At 47.9% G+C, this 21923-nt stretch overlaps 1 protein-coding gene across 6 annotated transcripts in view; it reads left to right on the forward strand.

The window, feature by feature from the left end:
- PLXNB1 (plexin B1) overlaps positions 1 to 21923 on the forward strand; it is a 193191-nt gene that overhangs the window by 152919 nt on the left and 18349 nt on the right. For all 6 annotated transcript variants that reach the window (XR_006292568.1, XM_037903867.2, XM_037903869.2 and 3 more), the window contains 15 exons: positions 630 to 766; positions 1082 to 1258; positions 1589 to 1757; positions 3385 to 3627; positions 6328 to 6504; positions 7085 to 7233; positions 9630 to 9730; positions 10640 to 10857; positions 11134 to 11312; positions 13057 to 13123; positions 14504 to 14650; positions 15485 to 15662; positions 17306 to 17409; positions 18630 to 18714; positions 19190 to 19356. Coding sequence is in view for 5 of the 6 variants with exons in the window: in XM_037903867.2 (XP_037759795.1) it covers positions 630 to 766; positions 1082 to 1258; positions 1589 to 1757; positions 3385 to 3627; positions 6328 to 6504; positions 7085 to 7233; positions 9630 to 9730; positions 10640 to 10857; positions 11134 to 11312; positions 13057 to 13123; positions 14504 to 14650; positions 15485 to 15662; positions 17306 to 17409; positions 18630 to 18714; positions 19190 to 19356 (2298 nt within the window). In the remaining variant the exon portion in view is untranslated. The remainder of the gene's footprint in view (positions 1 to 629; positions 767 to 1081; positions 1259 to 1588; positions 1758 to 3384; positions 3628 to 6327; positions 6505 to 7084; positions 7234 to 9629; positions 9731 to 10639; positions 10858 to 11133; positions 11313 to 13056; positions 13124 to 14503; positions 14651 to 15484; positions 15663 to 17305; positions 17410 to 18629; positions 18715 to 19189; positions 19357 to 21923) is intronic.

The raw sequence follows: 21923 nt of genomic DNA on the forward strand, positions 1-21923 counted from the left end.
ACAGAAATTCCAGAGTAGGAAGCCTTCCGCCTCACATCTTTCTTCCTCCAAGCAGCAACTTTGACTGGCTGGTTGAGGGCCTGAATTACTGTCTTCATCCTTAACAGCTGCACCAATTCACCTACCTTCCTCCCTTCAGCAACCACCTTTACCGCTTCACGTGGGCTTGGGAGTCAATCACTACAGACAGGTGAGTTTTGGAGATTATCTCCAAAGGGTACACGTCCACTTTACATCCAGTTTTGGAGATGGAATCCACTAGATTGGAATCAGCGTATTTACTTGATGTTCACTGTTATTGCAGTCTGTTTAAACAGTTAATCTCAGACTCACGTCTGAGGCTGATATTTCTGTACCCTGCAGTGTTCATCTTTGTTCATTACCTGTAGAGAGATTTTGGTGCACAGCTAGTGGTTACTATTGGTACCTTAATCCCCTCTCTGCTGCTTCCATTCATTAGCAGCAGAGCTGCTAGAACACAGCCAGATACACGAGTGTGGCTGTAACGTGCGAGCCGCAGGCTCAGAGCATATGGAACTCACTATCAGGGTCTCTCTACTATGTCTTTCCTTCACTTATTTTGCTAAATGTTCCTCATTGATTCATTTCTCTCTTTTCTTTCCATTCAGAACCCAGACCTGAAATCCATTGCTCCATCTCAAGGCCCTAAAGCTGGAGGAACCTGCCTGACCCTGCTGGGCTCCAAGTTGCTGACTGGGTGCCCCAGTGAGATCAGTGTTCTAGTTGGAGACCTCCCTTGCCACATGTAAGAGCTGCTGTGTAGTTGCAGACTGTAACTGTAAACAGACTGCCATGCGCCATTCCCTTCAGGTTTGGCCCAGACTTCTCACTAGAAAGCACTTCAGCCATTCACTCTAGCAGCAATGATGGCTAGCTCAGACATTTGTCTTGAGTGCTCCTGTTTGTAAGGGTAGTAGGTGGGACACAAGGCCTTTAAGAAGGTGGGCGTTAAACCTGAGCAGCAAGCTGTGGGGTGCTTGGAGCGCTTTCAGCAAAATGAAGGTGCAGCATTTCAGAGGATGTTTTAACCTTTTATTGGTCTCTCCTCTGTGTGTCTTAGTCTCTCGGAGGTGCAGGAGAATCAGCTACACTGTCAGACGAGCCCCAGTAACATGTCTGTGGAGCTTCCAGTAACTATCAGATATGGACACAGGGAACGGAGATTAGAGGGTTTCCTCTTCAAATACACTCTGGATCCCAATATCACTTTTGCAGAGCCGGCCAAGAGCTTCCTCAGGTACTGAGAGCTGCACTGCAAGTGCACGACTCTTCCCACAGGGCATCAGGGATACTGAGAGCTGTGCGTGCATGCATGCATGCCCACGCACTCCCACAGCAGGTACCGGAGCATTAACCGTGTCTGTATGGATGTCTAAGTATTTTTACTGCACTCATCACCTTAGTATCTGAGCATCTGGGTAGAGTGAGTCCAGACTTGTGTATTGAGCCATCAGATGGATGCATGGCCTACAAACGTTGGCACCAGCCATGGGTCGGGGATGACACAGCTTATGGGTTGTTATATGGTGACTAAATAAGTGACTCTGACTGCTTCTGTGTGTTGCAGTGGTGGGAGAGTGATCCGCGTTCATGGACATAACCTAGATGTTGTACAAAATCCAAAGATCCGGATTACAGTTTCACCATCAGAACGCCGCCGGCGAGGGCTGGGGAGATGGCGTAGGATCATGCCAGAAACCGAGTGCCCACAGAATGCCCTGTGCAGCATCCAGCAGGTATCTTGACCTTTGTGCTGGCAAAGTATGCAATAGAATTGAGGCTGAAGGCCTCTCAGTGCTACTGACCTAATGGCCAGAGACCTCCTATGTCAGAGGCTCTTGTGCCCCTTGTTATAGCTGTCTTAGGTCTACAAACTAAGAGAGAACATGAGAAACAAAAAGTCTTCCTTGGTGAAACATTGTCCCCCAGATTCAAAGTTTAACACTCCCCTCCCCACTTTGTAAAATTCCAGCTCCCAAATCCCCATCTCTCCCCAGAGCCTGTGCAGAAAGTTACAGTGTGGGAGACAGAAACGACATGACAGCAGCAGAAGGCATGAGGAAATCTACAATTACATTGTGAGGCCTGGCTGCACAGTGCCCCCACAAAGACAGACTTCACCCTGTCCTAGCGCGGCTCTGCCTTAGCGGGGCCAAGGCCCTGCCCCACACAGAGAGATGACAACAAAACCAAAGTTAAATGAAGTTGTTATACCCTCAATTCCACCTGCCATTTACAGCACCTCACCTGCCATTAGGACTACCCCAGAAGAAGAGTCCCTGTGGAGCAGCTGCTCTAGTGTCTCAGACTGTATAGAGTCCATCTCAGTAGGGGCTCCAACGTGGTAGGGTTTCATTTAACAGCCTGGTAGCCACAGGACACCACCGAGCTGGACGTCCACTGCTGCACATGTGCTGTACGTGCAGCAGTGGAGGGCTTGGTGCACATCCCCACTGCCTCTGAAATGCTGACCTAGACACCTCTGCCCATCCCCTGCTGAATCATACTGCACAGTTGGCAGATTGCATTATTGGGTGGCCACTTTTCTCTGAAATAGGTGGTGGTGCATTATTATTATACTCATTTAAAAAACTCTTGTGACCAAGGGGTGAATCTCTCTGGGTATACTAGGTACATCCTGGACTGCCATCTAACAGGATGCAGGACCGGTCAGGCCATTGGTCTGCTCCACTGTGACAATTCTTATGCTTTATTGAAAGCCATATTTCCCTGTCATTCTGGACAGGTTTTATTTGTGGCTGTGAATTCCAGCGGGGGAACAGAGGCTATTTGATATATTTAGACATTAATCTTTTGCCATGTTTACAAAATGTAAAAACATTACCACAAAGGTAACAAAAATCACTGATAAATCGGGGCGGCAGCATCCTCCACCCCCTAGAGGCATGCAGCCTCCCAGGCAGCTGAACCACAGAAAACTCCAGTGAACAGATGGGCTTTGCTGTTGGCCACGAAAGTAAACAAACAGGTTTTGTCAGATCCATGGGGCTGTGAATGCTAGATCTGAGAGCTCTCTATGGGGAATGCCCGGTCACCAGCCCTGTAGTATTTTAAATATAGGGACTATTGACAAGGGGATTCCAGGTGCTCCACGCAGCTGAGAAGAGTTCGGAGACCACTAAAATCACCTGGAGAATCCCTTAAAGTTCAGACTTGTCCTCTGCATTTGGGGTGGGTGACTGGGATGGCACCTAGACAGGATGAGTGCAGGGGATCCCTGTGCTCTGCTTTACGCTTGTCCCACAGAACCCTGGTGATGGGATGCCACAGGGGAGCAGAAGCATTAGAACGGAGGCTGACTTATTCTTTCAGATTCCTGACTCTCTTCCCTTCTGCTCCTAGTTTGAAGAACTATGTCTCATTAACTCCTCCTACCTTATCCTGTGTAAAACTCCGGCCATTAACCTGCTGTTGCGGATTGTCCAGGTCAAACTGGAATTTATTCTGGATAATCTGAGCTTTGATTTCAAGTCCTTGCATCCCACACCCTTTTCCTATGAAGTCAATCCAATCCTGAAACCCCTGAATGCTGAGGACCCTGCCAAACCATATCGGCACAAGCCAGGAAGTGTCATCTCTGTGGAGGTAAGGCTACAACCAACTCAAAATCACAATAAACACCACATAAACCTACTTCCTAGGTGATGGCCTGGGACTGTTCTGATATCCTGGCAGTGCCATAGATCTTAATGGCACTTCACTGGCATACGGTAAGAAAGGCAGTCCCTGCTTTTATTAGCCTACAGCCTAAATGAGATACAATATGACACAATGAGAAATTGCCCAACAGCTGGAGGAGGAGTGCAACAAAAAAGCTGTGTGCTATATGCATAGCTTTTTATCGCCATGCATTGTTGCTGGAGGGTTCTATGGGGCTTGAGGAGGGCAATTAGAAATAAAACAGCAATATAGAATGAATGGGAAAAGGGGGAAATAGACAGCAATCAATAGCAATTAGAAGTTATGGAGTGTAGAAAATTGATAGGAAAGCTAAAAACATCAGGGAAGAATCCATGACTGATGAGGTGAAGGACAATAAAGGGTTTTTAAATATATAAGGAACAAAAAATCCTAGCAATGGTATAGGCCCATTACTAGATGGAGATGGCATAACTGTTCATGATGCTATCATGAGCTGGCTTGCCCTTGAAGGGGAGTTGTGCCCAGCTTCGCCTGTGACAGATCAGCTACTCTCCTAGTTGGTTATGACTGGCTAGGGATCATGTGGCCCTGTTCAATTCTTAGGCCCGGCTGATGAGCCTACTGAGAGCTCAGTTAGTAGTGAAAGCTGCAGAAGAGTAGTTGACTTCTCTGGTAGGTGCTGTGGAAGGGTAACTTCCAGACAGATGATCTGGAGGAGGACTGAAGAGCGGCAGGAGAGAGACAGACTCCTGCAGTAGGCTCTGAGAGAGGCAAAGGGCAAAAGCCACTGGGAGCTGTAGCCCAGGGTGGGCTCGGGAACTGTTTGTGTTTGAAGTTTTGCATTTGTGGAATAAAACTTTCTGGAAGAAGACTCTGGGTGAGGAGGCCAGCTGCATACAGAATATGAAAAGGAGTGTTCAATAAATTTGTCTGTTCTGTATTTGGAAAGAAACAGGATGGTGTACTCATATCACATGAAGATGTTGAAGTCCTTTCCAGTTCGTTAGTAACCAAAGAAAATGGTAAACAACATCTACTAGGGTTAAACATGTTTAAGCCACCAGCCCTGGATAATTTGCGCTCAAGAACTGTAAAAGAAGTGATTGCGGAGATCTCTGTCCCACTGATGTTAATTTTTAATGAATGTTGGAATAGTGGGGAAATCCCGAAAGACTGAAGAGTGCTAGTGTTGTGCCAAAAAGAGCAAATGGGAGGATCCAGGTAGCTGCAGGTCAGTTAAGCTGACCTAAGTCCTCGACAAAATAATGAAAAAGCTGATATGGGATTCAGTCTATTAACAATTAAAGGATAGGAATATAATTAGTGCCAGTTAGGTCTTGTCAAACAAACCTGATTTCATTCTTCAAGATTACAAGTTTGGTTGATAAAGCAGTAATACTTAAACTTTTTACAGCACTTGACTTTGTACCCCATGACATTCTGATTAAAAAATTAGCACCATACAATATCAACAAAGCACATATAAGAATTGTAATAGTCATGAGGAATCATTATTTAATGGGAGACTTTATAGTGGGATTCTGCAAGGGGTCTTTACTAAGTCTGGTGCTATTCGACATTTTCATCAGTGAATGGAGAGTAAATATAAAATCACTACTGATAAAATTTGCAGCTGACACAAAGGTTGACAGAGTATTAAATAATGATGAGGCCAAGGCAGTCATACACAGCAGTCTGGATCACTTGGTAAGCTGGGCCCATTCAAACAAAATGCATTTTAATAGAGCCAAATGCAAAGACTGTATCCTGGAAAGCGGTGACTCTGGGGGGGAAAAAAAAAAATCTGAGCCCCAGTTAACAAAGAATTGAACCGGAGCTCCCAGTGCAATGCTGGGGCAAACAGGATGAATGTGAACCTGGGATGTACAAACAGGAGCAGTGAGTAGGAGGAGAGAGGTGATTTTATCTCTGTTTACGGCATTGGGGAGATTGATACTGGAATACTGCATCCAGTTCTGATGTCCACATTTTTAAAGGATGTTGAAAAACTAGAGAAGGTGCAGAGAAGAGCCACAAAAATTATTAGAAAGCTCGAGAAAATAGATTGCAGTGAGAGACATAAAGAGCTCTACCTGTTTATCAAAAAGAAGCTTAAGAGGTGACATGACTACAGTATATCGGTACCATCACAGGGAAATAATACCAAGTACTAAAGGGCTGCTTAATCTAGCAGAGAAAGGCAGAAAAAAACCCAATGGCTGGAAGCTGAAGCCGGACCCATTCCAATTAGAAATTAGGCACAAATTTTTAACAGTGACATCCTATAATGATGGATGAGATTTTTTTATCTAGCAAAGATTCCAGCTAGTCCTGTATCCCATTGACAGGCCCTTTTCTTATGTTGAATTATCTGCAAATTTTGTTTCCCAGAATCTCCAGTGCAGGGGATGCTTGTCCATGCATAGCACCTTCATCTTAGGGTTTCATGCTGCCTGCTCCCAAGTGGCAAGCTTACTTCCTGGTGAGACTAGGGAGGGAGTTAATAGGGCTTTTGTAGAACTCTCAGCATGCCCTGTGGTTGGCCTGTTAAATCCCGTCAGCCTCTCTAAAGTCAGGGGTTATGCACACAGCTGCCTTCCCAGAGAGGCCCAGGTTTGATATCCTTTTGCACCTGTATTCCAGGGGGAAAATCTGGACCTGGCCATTTCCAAGGAGGAAGTGGTGGCCATGATTGGGGAAGGGGTCTGTGTTGTAAAAACCCTGACAAGGAATCATCTGTACTGTGAACCTCCATCCGAGCAGCCAGCTCCACAGCACCGCACAAAGCCGGAGGGAACAGACTCGCTCCCAGAGTTTACAGTAAGAGCTCAGCTAAGCAGCGGAGACAGCAGTGGGGGTGGGAGTGTAAACACTGAATTAGTGGGGGGAGAAATCTACAAAACAAAAAAACCCCATGGTACTGAGTCTCAGAGCCCGGGTTAACTGACCCCCCTTCCCTGGGTTTCAGTGCTGCTAGTTTTTGCTCCATAGTGTGAGCTGGAGTCAGCTGACTGTGCCTTGAGACTTGCTGCTGCAGGTCTTTTTGTGTAGAGATACTGGGGAGGGGGAGGTGCTGGTGGTGGGGAAAGGGGGGAAATGGAGGCGGGGGGGAAGGAGGAGACAGAGGTGGTGGGAAGACAGGTTCTGGTGTGGAGGGAGGGAAGAGACAAGTGCTGATGGTGTGGGGGGGAGGAAGATGGAGGCATTGGTGGGGGGGAGGGGAAAAGGAACACTGAGGCACTGGTGCGGGGGGAGGGGAAAACAGAGGTGCTTGTCATGGAGCTGGTAGTGTGGGGTAGGGCGAGACAGTCAAGCATTCCCCTTGGAGCCCATGACTCAGTCTGCAGGATGAGGAGAATCTGACGCTCTGATCTTGCCTGGGCTTGCATTTCGTTTGCAGGTGCAGATGGGGAATTTGAACTTCCTACTGGGCAGAGTGCAATATGACACAGAGAGCCAGCTCACCTTCCCCTTGGAGGCCCAGATTGGCTTGGGTGTCGGAGCCTCCTTTGTCGCTTTGATTGTCCTGATCATTGTCTTCATCTACAGGTGAGAAGTGCCTGAGTGCGTGTCTATGCTGCTCTGGAGGGATGATTGCAGATCCGGGAGACATACCCAGGCTAACTGCAATCTCGCTAGCATGGCTGAAAATAGCAGTGAAGACATGGCTGCACAGGCTTCAACAACATGAGTATGTACCCAGGTCCCTGGGTGTCTTGCACTGCCCATGCTGAAGCCTCATGCCACTGCCTCTTGGCTGCTATTTTTAGCATGCTAGCTAGCTTAAAGCTAGCATGGGTATTCCTAGCTGAGCTGCAAGCATACCTTGGATTGTGTTGTAGACGTACCTTCAGTGATGACCTGCAGAATCTTTGGGCACCCTGATCACCGTCAACAGGAATGTTCAATGGGCATAGCTAGGCCTCTACATTTGGGACCTAATTTAGTCCCTCAATTTTCCTTACTTTGGGTGAGACTCTGCAGCCTTCCCATTAGACTTCAGAAGGTGCAGATTTGGCATTGGTGACAGAACTCCCACCTGAAAGGCCACTTGCCTCTGGAGTTCAGAGTTTGCAAGTAAATCCCAGACACACCTTCCAGTGTAAGCTGAGGGTTTGCAAAAGGATTTAGGCCACTGGCCTCTGCTTTTGGGTGTTATGGTCTATACGGTGTTCAGAGATACCTCCCCCTATTTTGCTCCCTCTTGGGGCACGTGGATTTACTATCACGGACCCTCCCTTGCCACCACTACCAACTTCACAGTTGAGATCTTCCTGAGGGGCTGATGGAAAGAGAAGACAGGCCCTAAATTCATTTCCAAAAAAATGCTGCAGATAAAATGTTTATCTATAGTTAGATGCATGGTTGAATTGTATGGAAGCCCCCAATGATGCACTCAGGATTGCCTCCGTATAAGACATAACACAGAGTCGGAAACTGGAAACCAGAGAGTTAGAATCATAGAATATCAGGGTTGGAAGGGACCCCAGAAGGTCATCTAGTCCAACCCCCTGCTCGAAGCAGGACCAAGTCCCAGTTAAATCATCCCAGCCAGGGCTTTGTCAAGCCTGACCTTAAAAACCTCTAAGGAAGGAGATTCTACCACCTCCCTAGGTAACGCATTCCAGTGTTTCACCACCCTCTTAGTGAAAAAGTTTTTCCTAATATCCAATCTAAACCTCCCCCATTGCAACTTGAGACCATTACTCCTCGTTCTGTCATCTGCTACCATTGAGAACAGTCTAGAGCCATCCTCTTTGGAACCCCCTTTCAGGTAGTTGAAAGCAGCTATCAAATCCCCCCTCATTCTTCTCTTCTGCAGACTAAACAATCCCAGCTCCCTCAGCCTCTCCTCATAAGTCATGTGCTCTAGACCCCTAATCATTTTTGTTGCCCTTCGCTGGACTCTCTCCAATTTATCCACATCCTTCTTGTAGTGTGGGGCCCAAAACTGGACACAGTACTCCAGATGAGGCCTCACCAGTGTCGAATAGAGGGGAACGATCACGTCCCTCGATCTGCTCGCTATGCCCCTACTTATACATCCCAAAATGCCATTGGCCTTCTTGGCAACAAGGGCACACTGCTGACTCATATCCAGCTTCTCGTCCACTGTCACCCCTAGGTCCTTTTCCGCAGAACTGCTACCTAGCCATTCGGTCCCTAGTCTGTAGCGGTGCATTGGATTCTTCCATCCTAAGTGTAGGACCCTGCACTTATCCTTATTGAACCTCATCAGATTTCTTTTGGCCCAAACCTCCAATTTGTCTAGGTCCTTCTGTATCCTATCCCTCCCCTCCAGCGTATCTACCACTCCTCCCAGTTTAGTATCATCCGCAAATTTGCTGAGAGTGCAATCCACACCATCCTCCAGATCATTTATGAAGATATTGAACAAAACCGGCCCCAGGACCGACCCCTGGGGCACTCCACTTGACACCGGCTGCCAACTAGGCATGGAGCCATTGATCACTACCCGTTGAGTTGCTCTTGTGCAGAAGATGATCACGTAATCTGGTCTAAAAAAGGCTGTCAGCCTGGGAGTTGCAATGTAGGATGCTGTTGTTAGCAGGTTGGTCTGGAGCAGCCTGGAGTTATTAGCCAGGAATTTTGTCACCTCCTGAGGAGCAAGGATGAGCTTGAGGCCTCAAAAGAGAGGCTCCTCCATTCTTCTGAAGAGGATGGGCCCCTCACGCCCAACTTGTGATCCAGCTCAGCGCTAGCTCCTTTTGCCCAGCCAGCCCTCAGTTCTTTAGCACACATGGTAAGGCCCATCCTTTTCTCAGTTTGAGGAACACTTTGGGGGAACATCTTTTTCCCTGAGATGTGTAGACGGGGGAGTTTAGAAACCAAAACCTAAATTATGTTAAATTAAGCCCAGCCTGATGGAAATCTCATCTGCAGTGAGTCAGCCAGGTGGTCTCCAGCTCTGCTTCCCATTACAGGAGGAAGAGCAAACAGGCTCTAAGGGATTATAAGAAAGTTCAAATCCAGTTGGAAAATCTGGAAACAAGTGTTCGGGACAGATGCAAAAAGGAGTTCACAGGTAAGAGAACTTCCCTCCCCTGCAGCTGCAAATAGAGGGGTTGGGGAACCATCTCTGGCCCTTCCATCTCTACCAGGCCCTATGGCCCTTGTCTCAGGAGCTGCCTCTGTGTGAGCAATCATACACCTTCCTATGTCAGTGTGTTACAGTTTACAGCTAAATTCTGCTCAGCTACCCACATGCCCTTGAGGTCAGTGGAGTGGCACTTGTGTAACTGGGTACAGAGTTTGGCCCATACTGGTCTCTGCAGTTCTTCATCTGGAATATCAGAATCTAGAGATGGGATCATTAGTGTCCCCCTTTATCCACAAACTATAATTCTGTAGTAGCAAGGAGCATGGGGAAGGGGGGACACTAGGAGCTACAGGAGAGACTAATACAGTGATTTCTAGTTAGAGGTGGAAAGCAATGAGACACATGAAAGTCATGGTGCTGTAGTGACTGTATAATACTGTGTCTCTGACCTGTGATACCGCCTATTATCCATTGAGCCTGACTAAACACAAGGCCAATCCTTTATTAAACATCATCCTTTCGCAATCAGTAGTCTGCTTGGTAGAGCTTTTTCTGCTTTTTTTAAACCCAAAAGATGGCCCCCAGCTGTAAACAAGAATAAAAACCTGTCAGACCTTTCAGTCCCTCTCCAGGAGCCAGGGCTGGAGAGCTCCCTACAGAACATTTGCCAGTGCTCCGAACAGTCTAGTTTTAAATGCCCCAGATGACAGGGCTTCCACTCCTTCCTTTGGAGAGGATTCCACAAGATGAAGCATCTAACTGATATTTAGCGTCTGTTTCCTTTGTCAGTTCCATCCCATTACATCTAGTTACCTCACAGCCCCATGTTCCACGCTCTGGGACACACGTTCTCTTGGTCTAACTTTGTAACACAGAAGCTCCCTTTATTTTCAGACCTGATGACGGAGATGATGGATCTCACCAGTGACCTTGTTGGCACCGGAATCCCCTTCCTGGATTACAGATCCTACGCAGAACGCATTTTCTTTCCAGGACACCGTGAGTCGCCGCTGCAGAGGGGCCTGGACATGCCCGAGTGTCGGCGGCAAACAGTGGAGCAAGGCTTGGTGCAGCTCTCCAACCTCCTCAATAGTAAACTTTTCCTTACCAAGGTAACATTCCTTCCTTAGTTCCCTGCAGTAACTGGCTCCTGTGCCATTTCACAGGCAGTTGTTACCAAGAGAGACATAAGGGACTGTGAGCTCAGTACAGCATTCTTTAAAGTGCCTCCTGATGGAAAGCAAGAGACTGGAATAGGTGGATACTCCCCATATCTATAACACTCCCCACAGCACCTCCTACTGGGAAAGGCCATAGCTGTGGTTACCCTATTTTAATAGATTACAGCATTCTTTCATCTTTGACTCTCTCTCTCTCTCTCTCTCTAGTTTATCCACACTCTAGAAATCCAGCGCACATTCTCTCCAAGGGACCGGGCCTATGTGGCATCCCTTCTCACTGTCTCATTGCATGGGAAGCTAGAGTACTTTACTGACATCCTAAAGACTCTCTTGAATGACCTCGTTGAGCAGTATGTGGCCAAGAACCCCAAGCTGATGTTGCGGAGGTGAGTGATTCAGTAATAGTCTCACTGTCTTCAGCCTGGTCATGGCTGGTCCCTGGACAGAACTTTTCTTGGCTGTAATAGAGCTCCGTAATCCCTCTGTAGTAACAATGAGACCATGTGCTGTGCAGCAGATCCAGATCCAGTAGGTGTCCAGACATGAAGCTCTATCAAAGAAGAGGCAACAGAAATAAGAGATCCCAGCTGTAGACAGTGATGAGACAGAGCAAGAATCCTTCATGCCGATCCTCCTTCCTCCAAGTTCATGCTAGACACTGAACTCCCTTTTTTCTGCCCCCATTTCCCTTTTTCAGCTTCTCTACCATGTGGTCATTCTTCTGTCTCCCCTTGCCCTGGGCTATGCTGAGCCCTTAGCCAACCTTCCTGTCTTGTCAAGCACAATCCTTTTTATGGATACTTTTTATGGATACTTAAATCCTCACTTTCTAAATGTCACTGGGTCTGCAACACTGTGGGCAGACACTTTTTCTGAAGGAAGCAGAGGCATGGCGCCCCTATCATTTGGCCCCTTCACTAGCTTCCTGCCCATCTCTGAATCCTATTCTGAATTGTTTCCCTGGTTTTCAAAGCTCTCCAGGGACTGGCATCTACCCACCAGCTTCCTGCCCTCTGACTTCTGCCGCTCTAATCCTATCCCCTTCTGGTCCCTTCCTGCAACAGTTAGAGATGACATTTAATTTGTGCTCCCTCTTCTGTCTAGGTCACTCCCCCTTTGCTGCTGAGTCATTTCACACAAGAAGTACTTGAAATCTCCCTATATGTCTGTGTGTGATGTGGGGCGGGGCAGGGAGCTGGGACTGTGGGTCTGTGTGTGATATTGTAGGGGAGGAGCTGGGATATGGGTCTGTGTGATATTGTGTTATATTGTGGGGAACTGGGACTGTGGATTTATATGTGATATTGTGTTATATAGCATTTTGGAGATTCTGGGACTGGGGGGTTGAATAGAATATTGTATGATATTGTGTGAGGGAGAGGCTGGAACCAAGGCTTTTAGGGAGGCATTTTCGCCATAGAGTGGATGAGGAGGTGTGCAGTGAGCCATCTGGAGAGAGACAAGTCTCAGTGGGAATTTTTTGACAAATCTATTCCTCCCAATTCCCAGATATTAGCTTCCCCCCAGGGTTTTGTAGCAGGTGCTGCTGGATGTTACAGGGCAGCATGCATAGGATATTTCCTCATGGAGGGTGGGGTTTCTCACAGCATTCAGCATTGGCCTAACTCTGCTCCTGTTAAAGTTGTTGGGTGTTTAGCCCGTGATTTCAGTGGGACCACGGTTAGGCCAACACTGAGCTTTTTCTAAACCCTGTCCGCTCTGCAATGAGCTGGTAGCATGATTGGTACCTTGCAAGAGATCTGGTCCTTTTATTCCTAAATCATTCTTTCTATAGGTCTGAGAGAGAGCAGAGGGGCATAGACACCTGACTGCCCTGTTGTGAGTTTTGTCCCATTGCAGGAAGCTGGAGATACAGCACAGAGTTTTATGTTTGGGTCCTTCGGGCAGCCTGTAGAGGCATTAATGGCCTCTTGTGACTGCAGGTTAATTGCTTGCCTTACTGTTCACACACCAGAAGTTCTGTGCCCCATTCAGTCTGAAGCCTTGAAATTTGTACTTGGGTGGGGTCCTAGAAAGCGTGTCCTGATCCTTATCATCCACCCCACTCTCTGCTCTGGTGCCTCCCCGTGGAGAGTAACATACAGTAACCAGCCTGGGGTTCTCTTTCAGGACAGAAACAGTAGTAGAGAAGCTGCTCACCAACTGGATGTCCATCTGTCTGTATGCTTTTGTAAGGGTAAGAATTCTCCATCCATGGGAAGGGTGGGGAAGCCAAGAGAAATGGAGACTAAAAGAATGCCACAACCCTGCTGCACTAATATAGATCAATAGTCTGAGCGCCTGCTAAAATGGTGTCACAAATTACCCTGTGTGCAGAGAGCAGAAAAGGAGAGCTGGGTTGCTCACAGCATGGGTTGCATCCAGCACTTCATCAACCCCCTCATTTGCACTTTTCAATAAGCCTGCAGCCAAGGGCTGAGCTGGACTGTTGCATGCCCACATGTTGGTCTGGCAACCACAGCCCTACCACTGTAATAGCTGAGTGTCTCTCACGCATGAGTGGGATGATCTGCACAACACCCCTGTGCGGGAGGAAACTGGTGTGAGCTTATGATGGGGTTTACAGACCCCACACAAAGGCTAAGGGAGTGAAGGAGTGGTTGTGGGCCAAGAGGGCCCTACCCCTCAGCAGCTGGTGAGCATGCACCAAATGGAGGACCTGCTTAAAAGGGGACTCTGACAGTCAAGCAGGGGGAGAGTGAAGGAGAGGCTGTCTGTAGGGAGGATGCCAGATTGCTGCTTCTGGGACAGAGCAGCCTACAGGAGAAGGGTCTGGACTGTGGGTAAGACCTGGCCAGGGGCCCCTGCTTCCTGACAATGGAGAATATCTGGACCCTGAGACATGAACTGAGAAGTCCCCATTTGGCTGTTTGAACTGTTGAGACTCATTGGGAACTCTGCTAGGGAGAGGCAGAGTGCTGTGACCACATCCCAAACTGAAGAGAGAATGGGGTGGTAGGAGTTGGCCCAGGGGAAGCTGGTCCGATGTATTGGCCAGAGGGTGCTGAAACACTTCTTGACCCTTCCTCCTTGGGCCCTGCACTGGGACCTGGTGGAGAGGTCCCATACCCCTGTCTGGCTGGGAGAACCTGGGGAGCACTGGGGAATGAAGGACCATAACCCAGCTGCTAGGCTTGTGGACTGCCTAGCAAGGCCATTCCAGACTTTGGGGGACGGTTGAGCCAGAACCTGCCCACAAGGCCTATGCAGGCTCCCAAGTGAACCTGGCTACAGAGCTCCATTTTACAGATGAGGAAACTGAGACATGGTGTCTTGCCCCAGGTCGCTCAGGGATGCTGTGGCACACATGGAATTGAATCCAGGTCTCATGAGTTCCAGTTCAGTGCCTTAGCCACCAGACAGTTTATCCTGAACATGGAGCAGGGATGGGATGGGTGGAACCCTCCGACTTGGACTCTTTGAGTTGCTTTGTTGACTGGTGCCTTTGGCTATGCTCCTGGGGGTAAAGGGGTCCATGTTCTGAGGCCTGAGGTCACTGTCAGGCAGAATGAAAGTGACTTCTCTCAAGAGTTGAGCCTCTTTCTATCTCTGCCAGGACTCTGTCGGCGAGCCGCTGTATATGCTCTTCCGTGGAATTAAGCACCAAGTAGATAAGGGACCAGTGGACTGGGTAACAGGAAAAGCCAAATATACCCTGAATGATAACCGACTTCTGCGAGAGGACTTGGAGTACCGGACTCTGGTGAGAACTCCCTACTGCACATCTCTTTGTGCCTTCTCTTCCCTCCTTGTTCTGAACCAATGAAACACCATCCCCTAATCCAGTGATTCTCAACCTGTGGTGCACGGACCCATGAGTCTGCGGGACTATGTCTAAGGGGTCCACAAAAGACTTAGACTGAAAACTGTGTGAACAGAATTCAACTATATGTACAGACAATAGATTTCCAAAGGGGTCCGCACCTTCATTTGAAATTTTAGGGATCTGCAAATGAAAAAAGATTGAGAACCACCGTCCTAATCCGCCATGAGTCAGGACTAAAGCCACCCTCTCACTAGTGTCCTGTCACTGCCCACTGGAAGCCATAGCTTTACACCAGGATCTGGGGTTGACATATTCCCCAGTGTAATTCAGAGCTCCTCTGCTATTGACGGCCTAAAGAGGTCCAACAGCCAGGGACTGCCACAGCAGAGCAGTATTCTAGCCACATCTCCTCCTCACCGGCTACATCCACTGCGGAATCATGGGAGAAGGAGGAGGGGCCGCAAGAGGCTACAGCAACTCTTTTCCAGCTGAGGAGGCCGCCTACATAGAGGCAACCTTCAGGAACCCTGCTGAACCAGCTTTACATGCCCTTCATGCCACTTGAAGCAGGACTGAGAATCTGGCTCATTATATTCATGGTATTCCCTTCCCCAGTGGTCTGGAAATGTAAAAGGTTTATCATTAATATTAATCACTTCTTAGTGGTTTGCTAATTTTAAGTGTAACTATGGGGGGAGGGGAGTGCAGGATTGATTGCTAATCAGGCTCTTCACCGTATGCAGCCATTTCAGCTATCTTTTCTTTCCCCAGACTTTAAATGCTCTGACTCAAACTGAAGCTACTGTGGGAGAGGCAGAGGATTCTCAGGGTGTCTCTGTGAAAGTGCTAGACTGTGACACCATAACACAGGTGAAGGAGAAAATCCTAGATCAGATCTATAAAGGAACGCCGTATTGTCTCCGCCCAGACCCAGACTCCCTGGACCTTGGTGAGCACAATTCATTGATGGCTCAGTGATGAGGTTGAAGAGTGGGGTTATCTAATAACTGGCTCCTGTGCCATTGGTGTGCCTCACACTGTCCATTCAGCAGAGAATGGAGACAGTCCCTGTCCCCAGGAGATTATGTTCTAGTCTGGATTCAGTGTGACACGATCAGTGGGGGAGAGGGATAATAGCAGGAAGTGGGGTGGAAAAGAGGATACTTGTAATCTGCTGCTGACACCTCTTGTTTGCATGGTACCTTGTGTTCTTTTCACTTTTGTCATTGGAAGTAGCTACTGGGCCTGACTGGTTATTGTCAGAAGGATGTAGAGGAAGGTGGTCTTTGAGAAAGGATTTGAATGAGGAAAGGGATGTGTATGAAAAGCATATGGGATCAGAGAGGGCACTCAAGGTGTAGGAGACAGCATGGGACTGGTGCAGAGGTGCTAGAAGGTTATGGGCTCAGTCCAGCTCTTATCGAAGGCAGTGGCAGAACTCCCATTTACTTCAGCAGTGCAGGATTGGCCCTAAGTGGGCTAATGAAATGCAGGGCTCGTGTTGGCAGATGAGCTCTCCAATTTTTCCTCCTCTTTTGTTCCTTTTTCTCAGTTGGCAGCAGTCAGGCATCTGCACACTGCTGTATTCATAGGACATGCTCTCGCTCAGTAATGCATTGCGTGATTCAGTGTTTGCAGCTTACTCTGGACACACTTCTTGACATGCCTCCCTCTTCTCCCATCCCTCCTGGCCTTTGGGATGTGGAGCCATCTTCCTGTCTATAATTGCCATTGCTTGGGAGGGAGGGAGAGGATGACTATGGCCAACAAAATTACCAATAAGTAATGATCCCATATTGATGCTGAAAGCTCAGGTTTTAGCTTGGCAAGGAAGGCGGAAAACACAAGTCTGAGTTTCCCCTATATTGAATTCTGTAGCACGTAGAACTCCACTCTTCATTCAAACCATTCATTGCCATTGCAGCAATTAATCCACGGATGCAGACAGGTAGAAAGAAGGTGGCGGCAGCAGCTCAAACAGGTTGTTGGGCCCCCCTCTCCTGTGCAGAGAGGCTGCTGTGCTCCCAGCTTTACAAAGTTTGTAGCCTATGCACAATGAATGCCAGGCAAGGGTAAGATGCCCTTGTCTGCACTAGCAGGGTGGCTGGGATGCCTTTACTCATTTAAAGTTCTTTGGGGCAAGGACAATATCTTCATGTCTTCTGTGAAGTTCTAGACATTCTGGCAATAATCTGCTGTCCTATGTCAAATAATGTTATAAAATAGTAAGTAACAATCCTAATAGACACAGGGCCTTTAAACATACCTTTTTCCTGTAAAACATGCTGCACATTTGTGCTGTTTTGTATTACAGCATAGAAATTGTGTGGTTACATTATTGCAATGTACATATCCAAACGGGTAGAGTGTGTTGCTCCTGGAACTCTACCCCGCATTTCCTAACAGCTATGAGATTAAACTTTCAGCACTCATGCAGTGCACTGCTGATACAATTCTGGCATGTTATTAGTCTTACTTGGCATTGGTTTCTGCTTATTGAAAGTGAAATATACAAGAGAGTTTTAAAGACAGTTCAACTTTCACAGTAAACATTTTTTTTATTTTCTGTTTTCTGTGTTTTGATGACTGCAGAGTGGAGATCAGGTCTGGCTGGTCACCTGATCCTTTCGGATGAGGATGTGACCTCTGTCATTCAGGGGACCTGGAAGCGCCTGAACACTCTTCAGCACTACAAGGTCAGAACTGAGCATTCTTCTTCCCTTCCCCTTTTCAGTGACCTTTCAATTCCAAGTGTACACTCCGCTTCTAGATGTGACTCCCGCCTGATCCCACCTAAAGAACCTTTTTAGTCCCACCTGTGATGTGGTCAAGCCTCTGACTTGCTCATGACACAGGAACTGCTGTTCAGTCAGTGTAACCTCCTCTGTACTCTGCATCTCCACCTCTGACAGCCTGAGCCAGGGATGCTGGGGAGGCAAATGGTGTCTGAATATATAGCCCTAAGCTAATTTCTGGAGACGCTGTAATCAGGGCAGGGTTGCTGGATCTGTTGGTTAGCGCCTAAGTCCTTTGACTCTGGAAATTAAGACTCAAATCCTACCTTCACTCACAATTGAAAGCAATTTTGGTGCACCTCTTCCTACTCCTACCATAGATTTGTCACCATCAAAGAACCAAGCAGCAGTCACACAAGGATTGTGGGAATGTGAGGAAAAATGGTTAGACAAATGGGTCCCTTTCTGGGCACATGGAAAATTTGTGGGGCTAGGAAATGGCAGCTGTGCTGTTCAGCACTTCACTCTGTGTAATTGATTCTAAGGCCAGTATGGACCTTTATCTTCCACTTCTCCTTTAGCCTCTGTCAAATGCACCCTTCACCGCAGTATCTGCTGTCACTCTCCCTCTATACTGCTCACCCCCTACTTTCCTTCTTTCTCAGTATCTTCTTTTATTTAAGGTTGTAGAAGTTGGGTTGCACTAGACTGTATCTCACTGCTGTCGTTGTCGATACACCATGTTGCAGACCTGCAATTGTGTAACTCTTCTGTCAGCAGGAGACAGGCTTGCTGGTTGAAGTCAATATAAGGGCTACTTGCCAGTATAGCAGATGATGGTCTCCAGAGCTGGGATCAGGCTGCTGGGAATGAAAAATAATGTTTAAAATACCTTGCCCTTACCTTGCTTCAAAGTACCTGACAGACATCATTGACCCTCACAGCCCTTTTTACGGATGGGGAAACTGAGGCATGGAGTGTTGATGAAACTTTACCAAGCTCACAGAGTGAGTCAGTAGCAGAGCCCGGAATGGAACCCTGGGGTCCTGAGTCCTAGTCCCCTCTTCTAACCAGGAGACCATTCTTTCTTGTGGGTGGGCTGTTGTACTGTTTAAAGTCTGCCTGTCACACTGAGGAGAAATGTACACTATATTGTTAACCCGAGTTCTGCTTGTACACAGGTGCCTGATGGAGCAACTGTAGCTCTGGTCCCACGTCTGACCAAACATATCCCCAGGGAGAATCAGGATTACATCCCTGGAGAGAGTGAGTCTGATGCTTAAGGCCTTAACGTTCCATCCTCATAAAATAGTTTCACAGAGTCCATAAGCTGGCAAGCTAGGACTTTGTACTCCCAGGCAATAGACTTAACTTTACGGTAACCCCCAATAGCTACTGGGTGAGTTGGGCCTTCCTCACTATTAGCATTGACAGGATAGCCAAACTGTCAGCACCAGGGGCTTCTGTAAGTGTCTGGGAGCCAGAGGCCCCTAAAAACAAGGAATCAGGGCCAGCAAGGAGAGTCCAGCTTGAGCTGGAATCTTCTAGTTGCTAACCACAGGGGCTGGGTGCAATCCATAGCTAATAAGCCCACTAGTTAATAAACCTAGGGCCTGGGCATAATCCCTATCTTGCTGCATGTTCCCTTAGTGCAGGGAAATCTTGGGGCGGCAAGTGGCTCCAAGCAACGTGGCCAGTCTCTGAGGGGAGCCTAGAGATTTCAGTAGTATTTATGTTTCAGAAACGCCGATGCTGGAAGATGCAGATGAGGGTGGAATAAAACTTTGGCACCTAGTAAAACCAACTGAAGAGCCAGAGCTCCCCAAACACAGGCGAGGAAGCTTACGGGATCGGGAGCGAGCCAAGGCCATTCCTGAAATTTATTTGACACGTCTCCTCTCTATGAAGGTAGGAAAGAACATAGTGTTGGATTAGCTAAACTGGGTCATGCCTAGGATACTTCCTTCCCCAATGGCCAAGGCTTGGTGCTAAACCCTCAAGCCCCAGGGTGTGCTTTGCCAGCTGTGCAGCACTGCACATGAGGAGATAATTCTTTGCTGCCCAGATTACTGATGTATTTATTTGTTGGTTTCCCTGTAACTCCAGCACCATAATATCTGAGTTACACATGGTAAGGGAGTTGTGCTCTGGCTCTGCTCCAGCTCCAGGCAAGAACCTGCCGCTTCAGTGCTCTGGAGCTGCTCCGCGCTCCAGCTCCAGGCTCCGCTCCAAAGCCCTGATTTACAGACAACCCATTACCAACCATGAGTGGAGCTCTATAGAGCTCCATTGTTACCCTAATATCACAAAACCAAGGTCAGACATTTCATCCAGATAACAAATCATTGTATCAACCAGCCAGTATTCAGGCTGTCCGAGTGCTACTGACAGAGATTGCGCTACAAGATATCCTACTGCAAAGAAGAAAGTTCTCCATGAGGAAGACTTACTCCTCTAAATGGAAAGGATTTTTAATTTTGGGCAGCCCAACACAACCATGACCATTGAAAGCCTCGGTACCTAAAATCCTCGATTTATATTCTGCATTTTTGAAACATTCTGGATGCTTGTTCAGCTCCATCAAAGTCCATCTTGCAGCAATCTCAGCATACTCCTCACCCATGTAGTCATGTTCAGTTTTTTCCTGTATCCCACAGTATCTAGATTTCTACTTGCTTATCCACCAGTCAGAGAACCCCCTCTGACCTGGGATCTTAATATTGTCCTTACAAGTTCCATGGAGCCCCCTTTGAGCCTCTCTCTTTATAGCACCTTACTCGCAGGACCGCCTTTTTGTTCACCATCACATCAGCCAAACGGGTCAGTGAACTTGCATTGATCATGGCTGACCCTCTTACTCAGCATTCCAGAGAGGGAAGGTGGTGGTCAGACGTCATTCCCAGTTTTTTCCTAAAGTTGTCAGATCTCCTGCTTTCTTTCCCAAACCCCATTCCTCTCCAGGGACAAACTAACTTCGCACCGGGGATGTTTCACAAGCCTTGTTCTATTATCGGGGAAGGACAAAGCCCTTCAGACAGACTCCTTGTCTTGTTGTTGCCATCTCTGGTGCCTCTCAGGGGCAGGCCATCTCCCAGAGAATACCTCTGTGGATTACCCAGTGTATTTCAATCTGCTATCACATGGCTGCTACCCTTCTCCGTTCAAACATCAGAGCTCATTCCAGTAGAGCACAGGCTGCCTCCTCTGCCTTCTTCAGCTATCTGAACCTGGCAAGGCAGTTACATGGAGTCAGCCCCGTACTGCTGTTAACCGTTATGCTCTTGACCTGGGGCAAGATGAGATGCTAGATTTGTTAGGTAACGTCACAGTCACGGTTCAGTCAGTGCAGGTTTGGACTCCTCAGTGTCACCTTCCAGATGGGCCACTGCTCATCAGTCACCTAGGAAGAGATCCACATGGACGTGTACTTGAACAGAAAACAGTTACTTACCTTACTGCTTTGACACATCGTCATCCCGGATCTCATGGCCCACCCTCCAGCCCTGCTTTTTGCGAGCCTCTTTCCCTGCCGTTCTGAATTAGTGACAGAACTGAGTGATGGTTGTAGTAGCTGCTCTGCCCTCTATGCCCTTGGGTGGGGAGCGGGGGCACAAGGACACGCATGGTGCAGGCACAGTCGAACGGACACTCCTGATCAAATATTCTGATCTCCCATTCATGGGACACATGTGTACCTACAATGGGATCCATGCAGACAACTGCCTCTCATAGAAGGTAAGTGACCGTTCTTTACAGATGGGAATTGAGTGTAGTCTTCTATTTTATTTAAAGTTAATTTTGTAAGGCAGTATTACACTACCGTGGGTTCGGCTCTGGTGTCGACAGTTTCAAGCTCAACAGAGTGAAAGTCACCTCTGCTATTTGCTTCAGATTTAGTCTCAAGGAACACATAAAGACCCAGGATAGTGACCATACACGTACTTACAAGTATAAGGTCTAGTCTGTTTTACAAGTTTTATTAAAGGTACAGTTAAAGTTATGATTAACCAAATATATAGAAATTTTATACAGACCTATGCACAAGTTACAGATATAGTCATACTTGCATTCTTAATGATATTCTTAAGGTCTGATGGCTGCCTTGCTAATCAGCAGTAGAGGGATGGTTCCCTCTGGAGTTTCCTCTAGGGCAGGGGTGGGCAAACTTTTTGGCCTGAGGGCCACATTGGGGTTGCAAAACTGTATGGAGGGCTGGGCAGGGAAGGCTGTGCCTCCCCAAAAAGCCTGGCCCCTGCCCCTATCTGCCCCCTCCCACTTCCCGTGCCCGACTGCCCCCCTCAGAACCCCCGACCCATCCGACCCGTCCCCCCGGACCCTAACCACCCCTGCCCCCGGGACCGCTCCCCCTATCCAACCCCTCCCTGTCCCCTGACTGCCCCCCCAATGCCTGTCCACACCCTCACCCCCAACAGGCCCCCCAGGACTCCCATGCTTATCCAGTCCGTCCGTCCCTC

Source organism: Chelonia mydas, chromosome 7, assembly GCF_015237465.2.
Source record: "Chelonia mydas isolate rCheMyd1 chromosome 7, rCheMyd1.pri.v2, whole genome shotgun sequence".
NCBI lineage: Eukaryota > Metazoa > Chordata > Testudines > Cheloniidae > Chelonia > Chelonia mydas.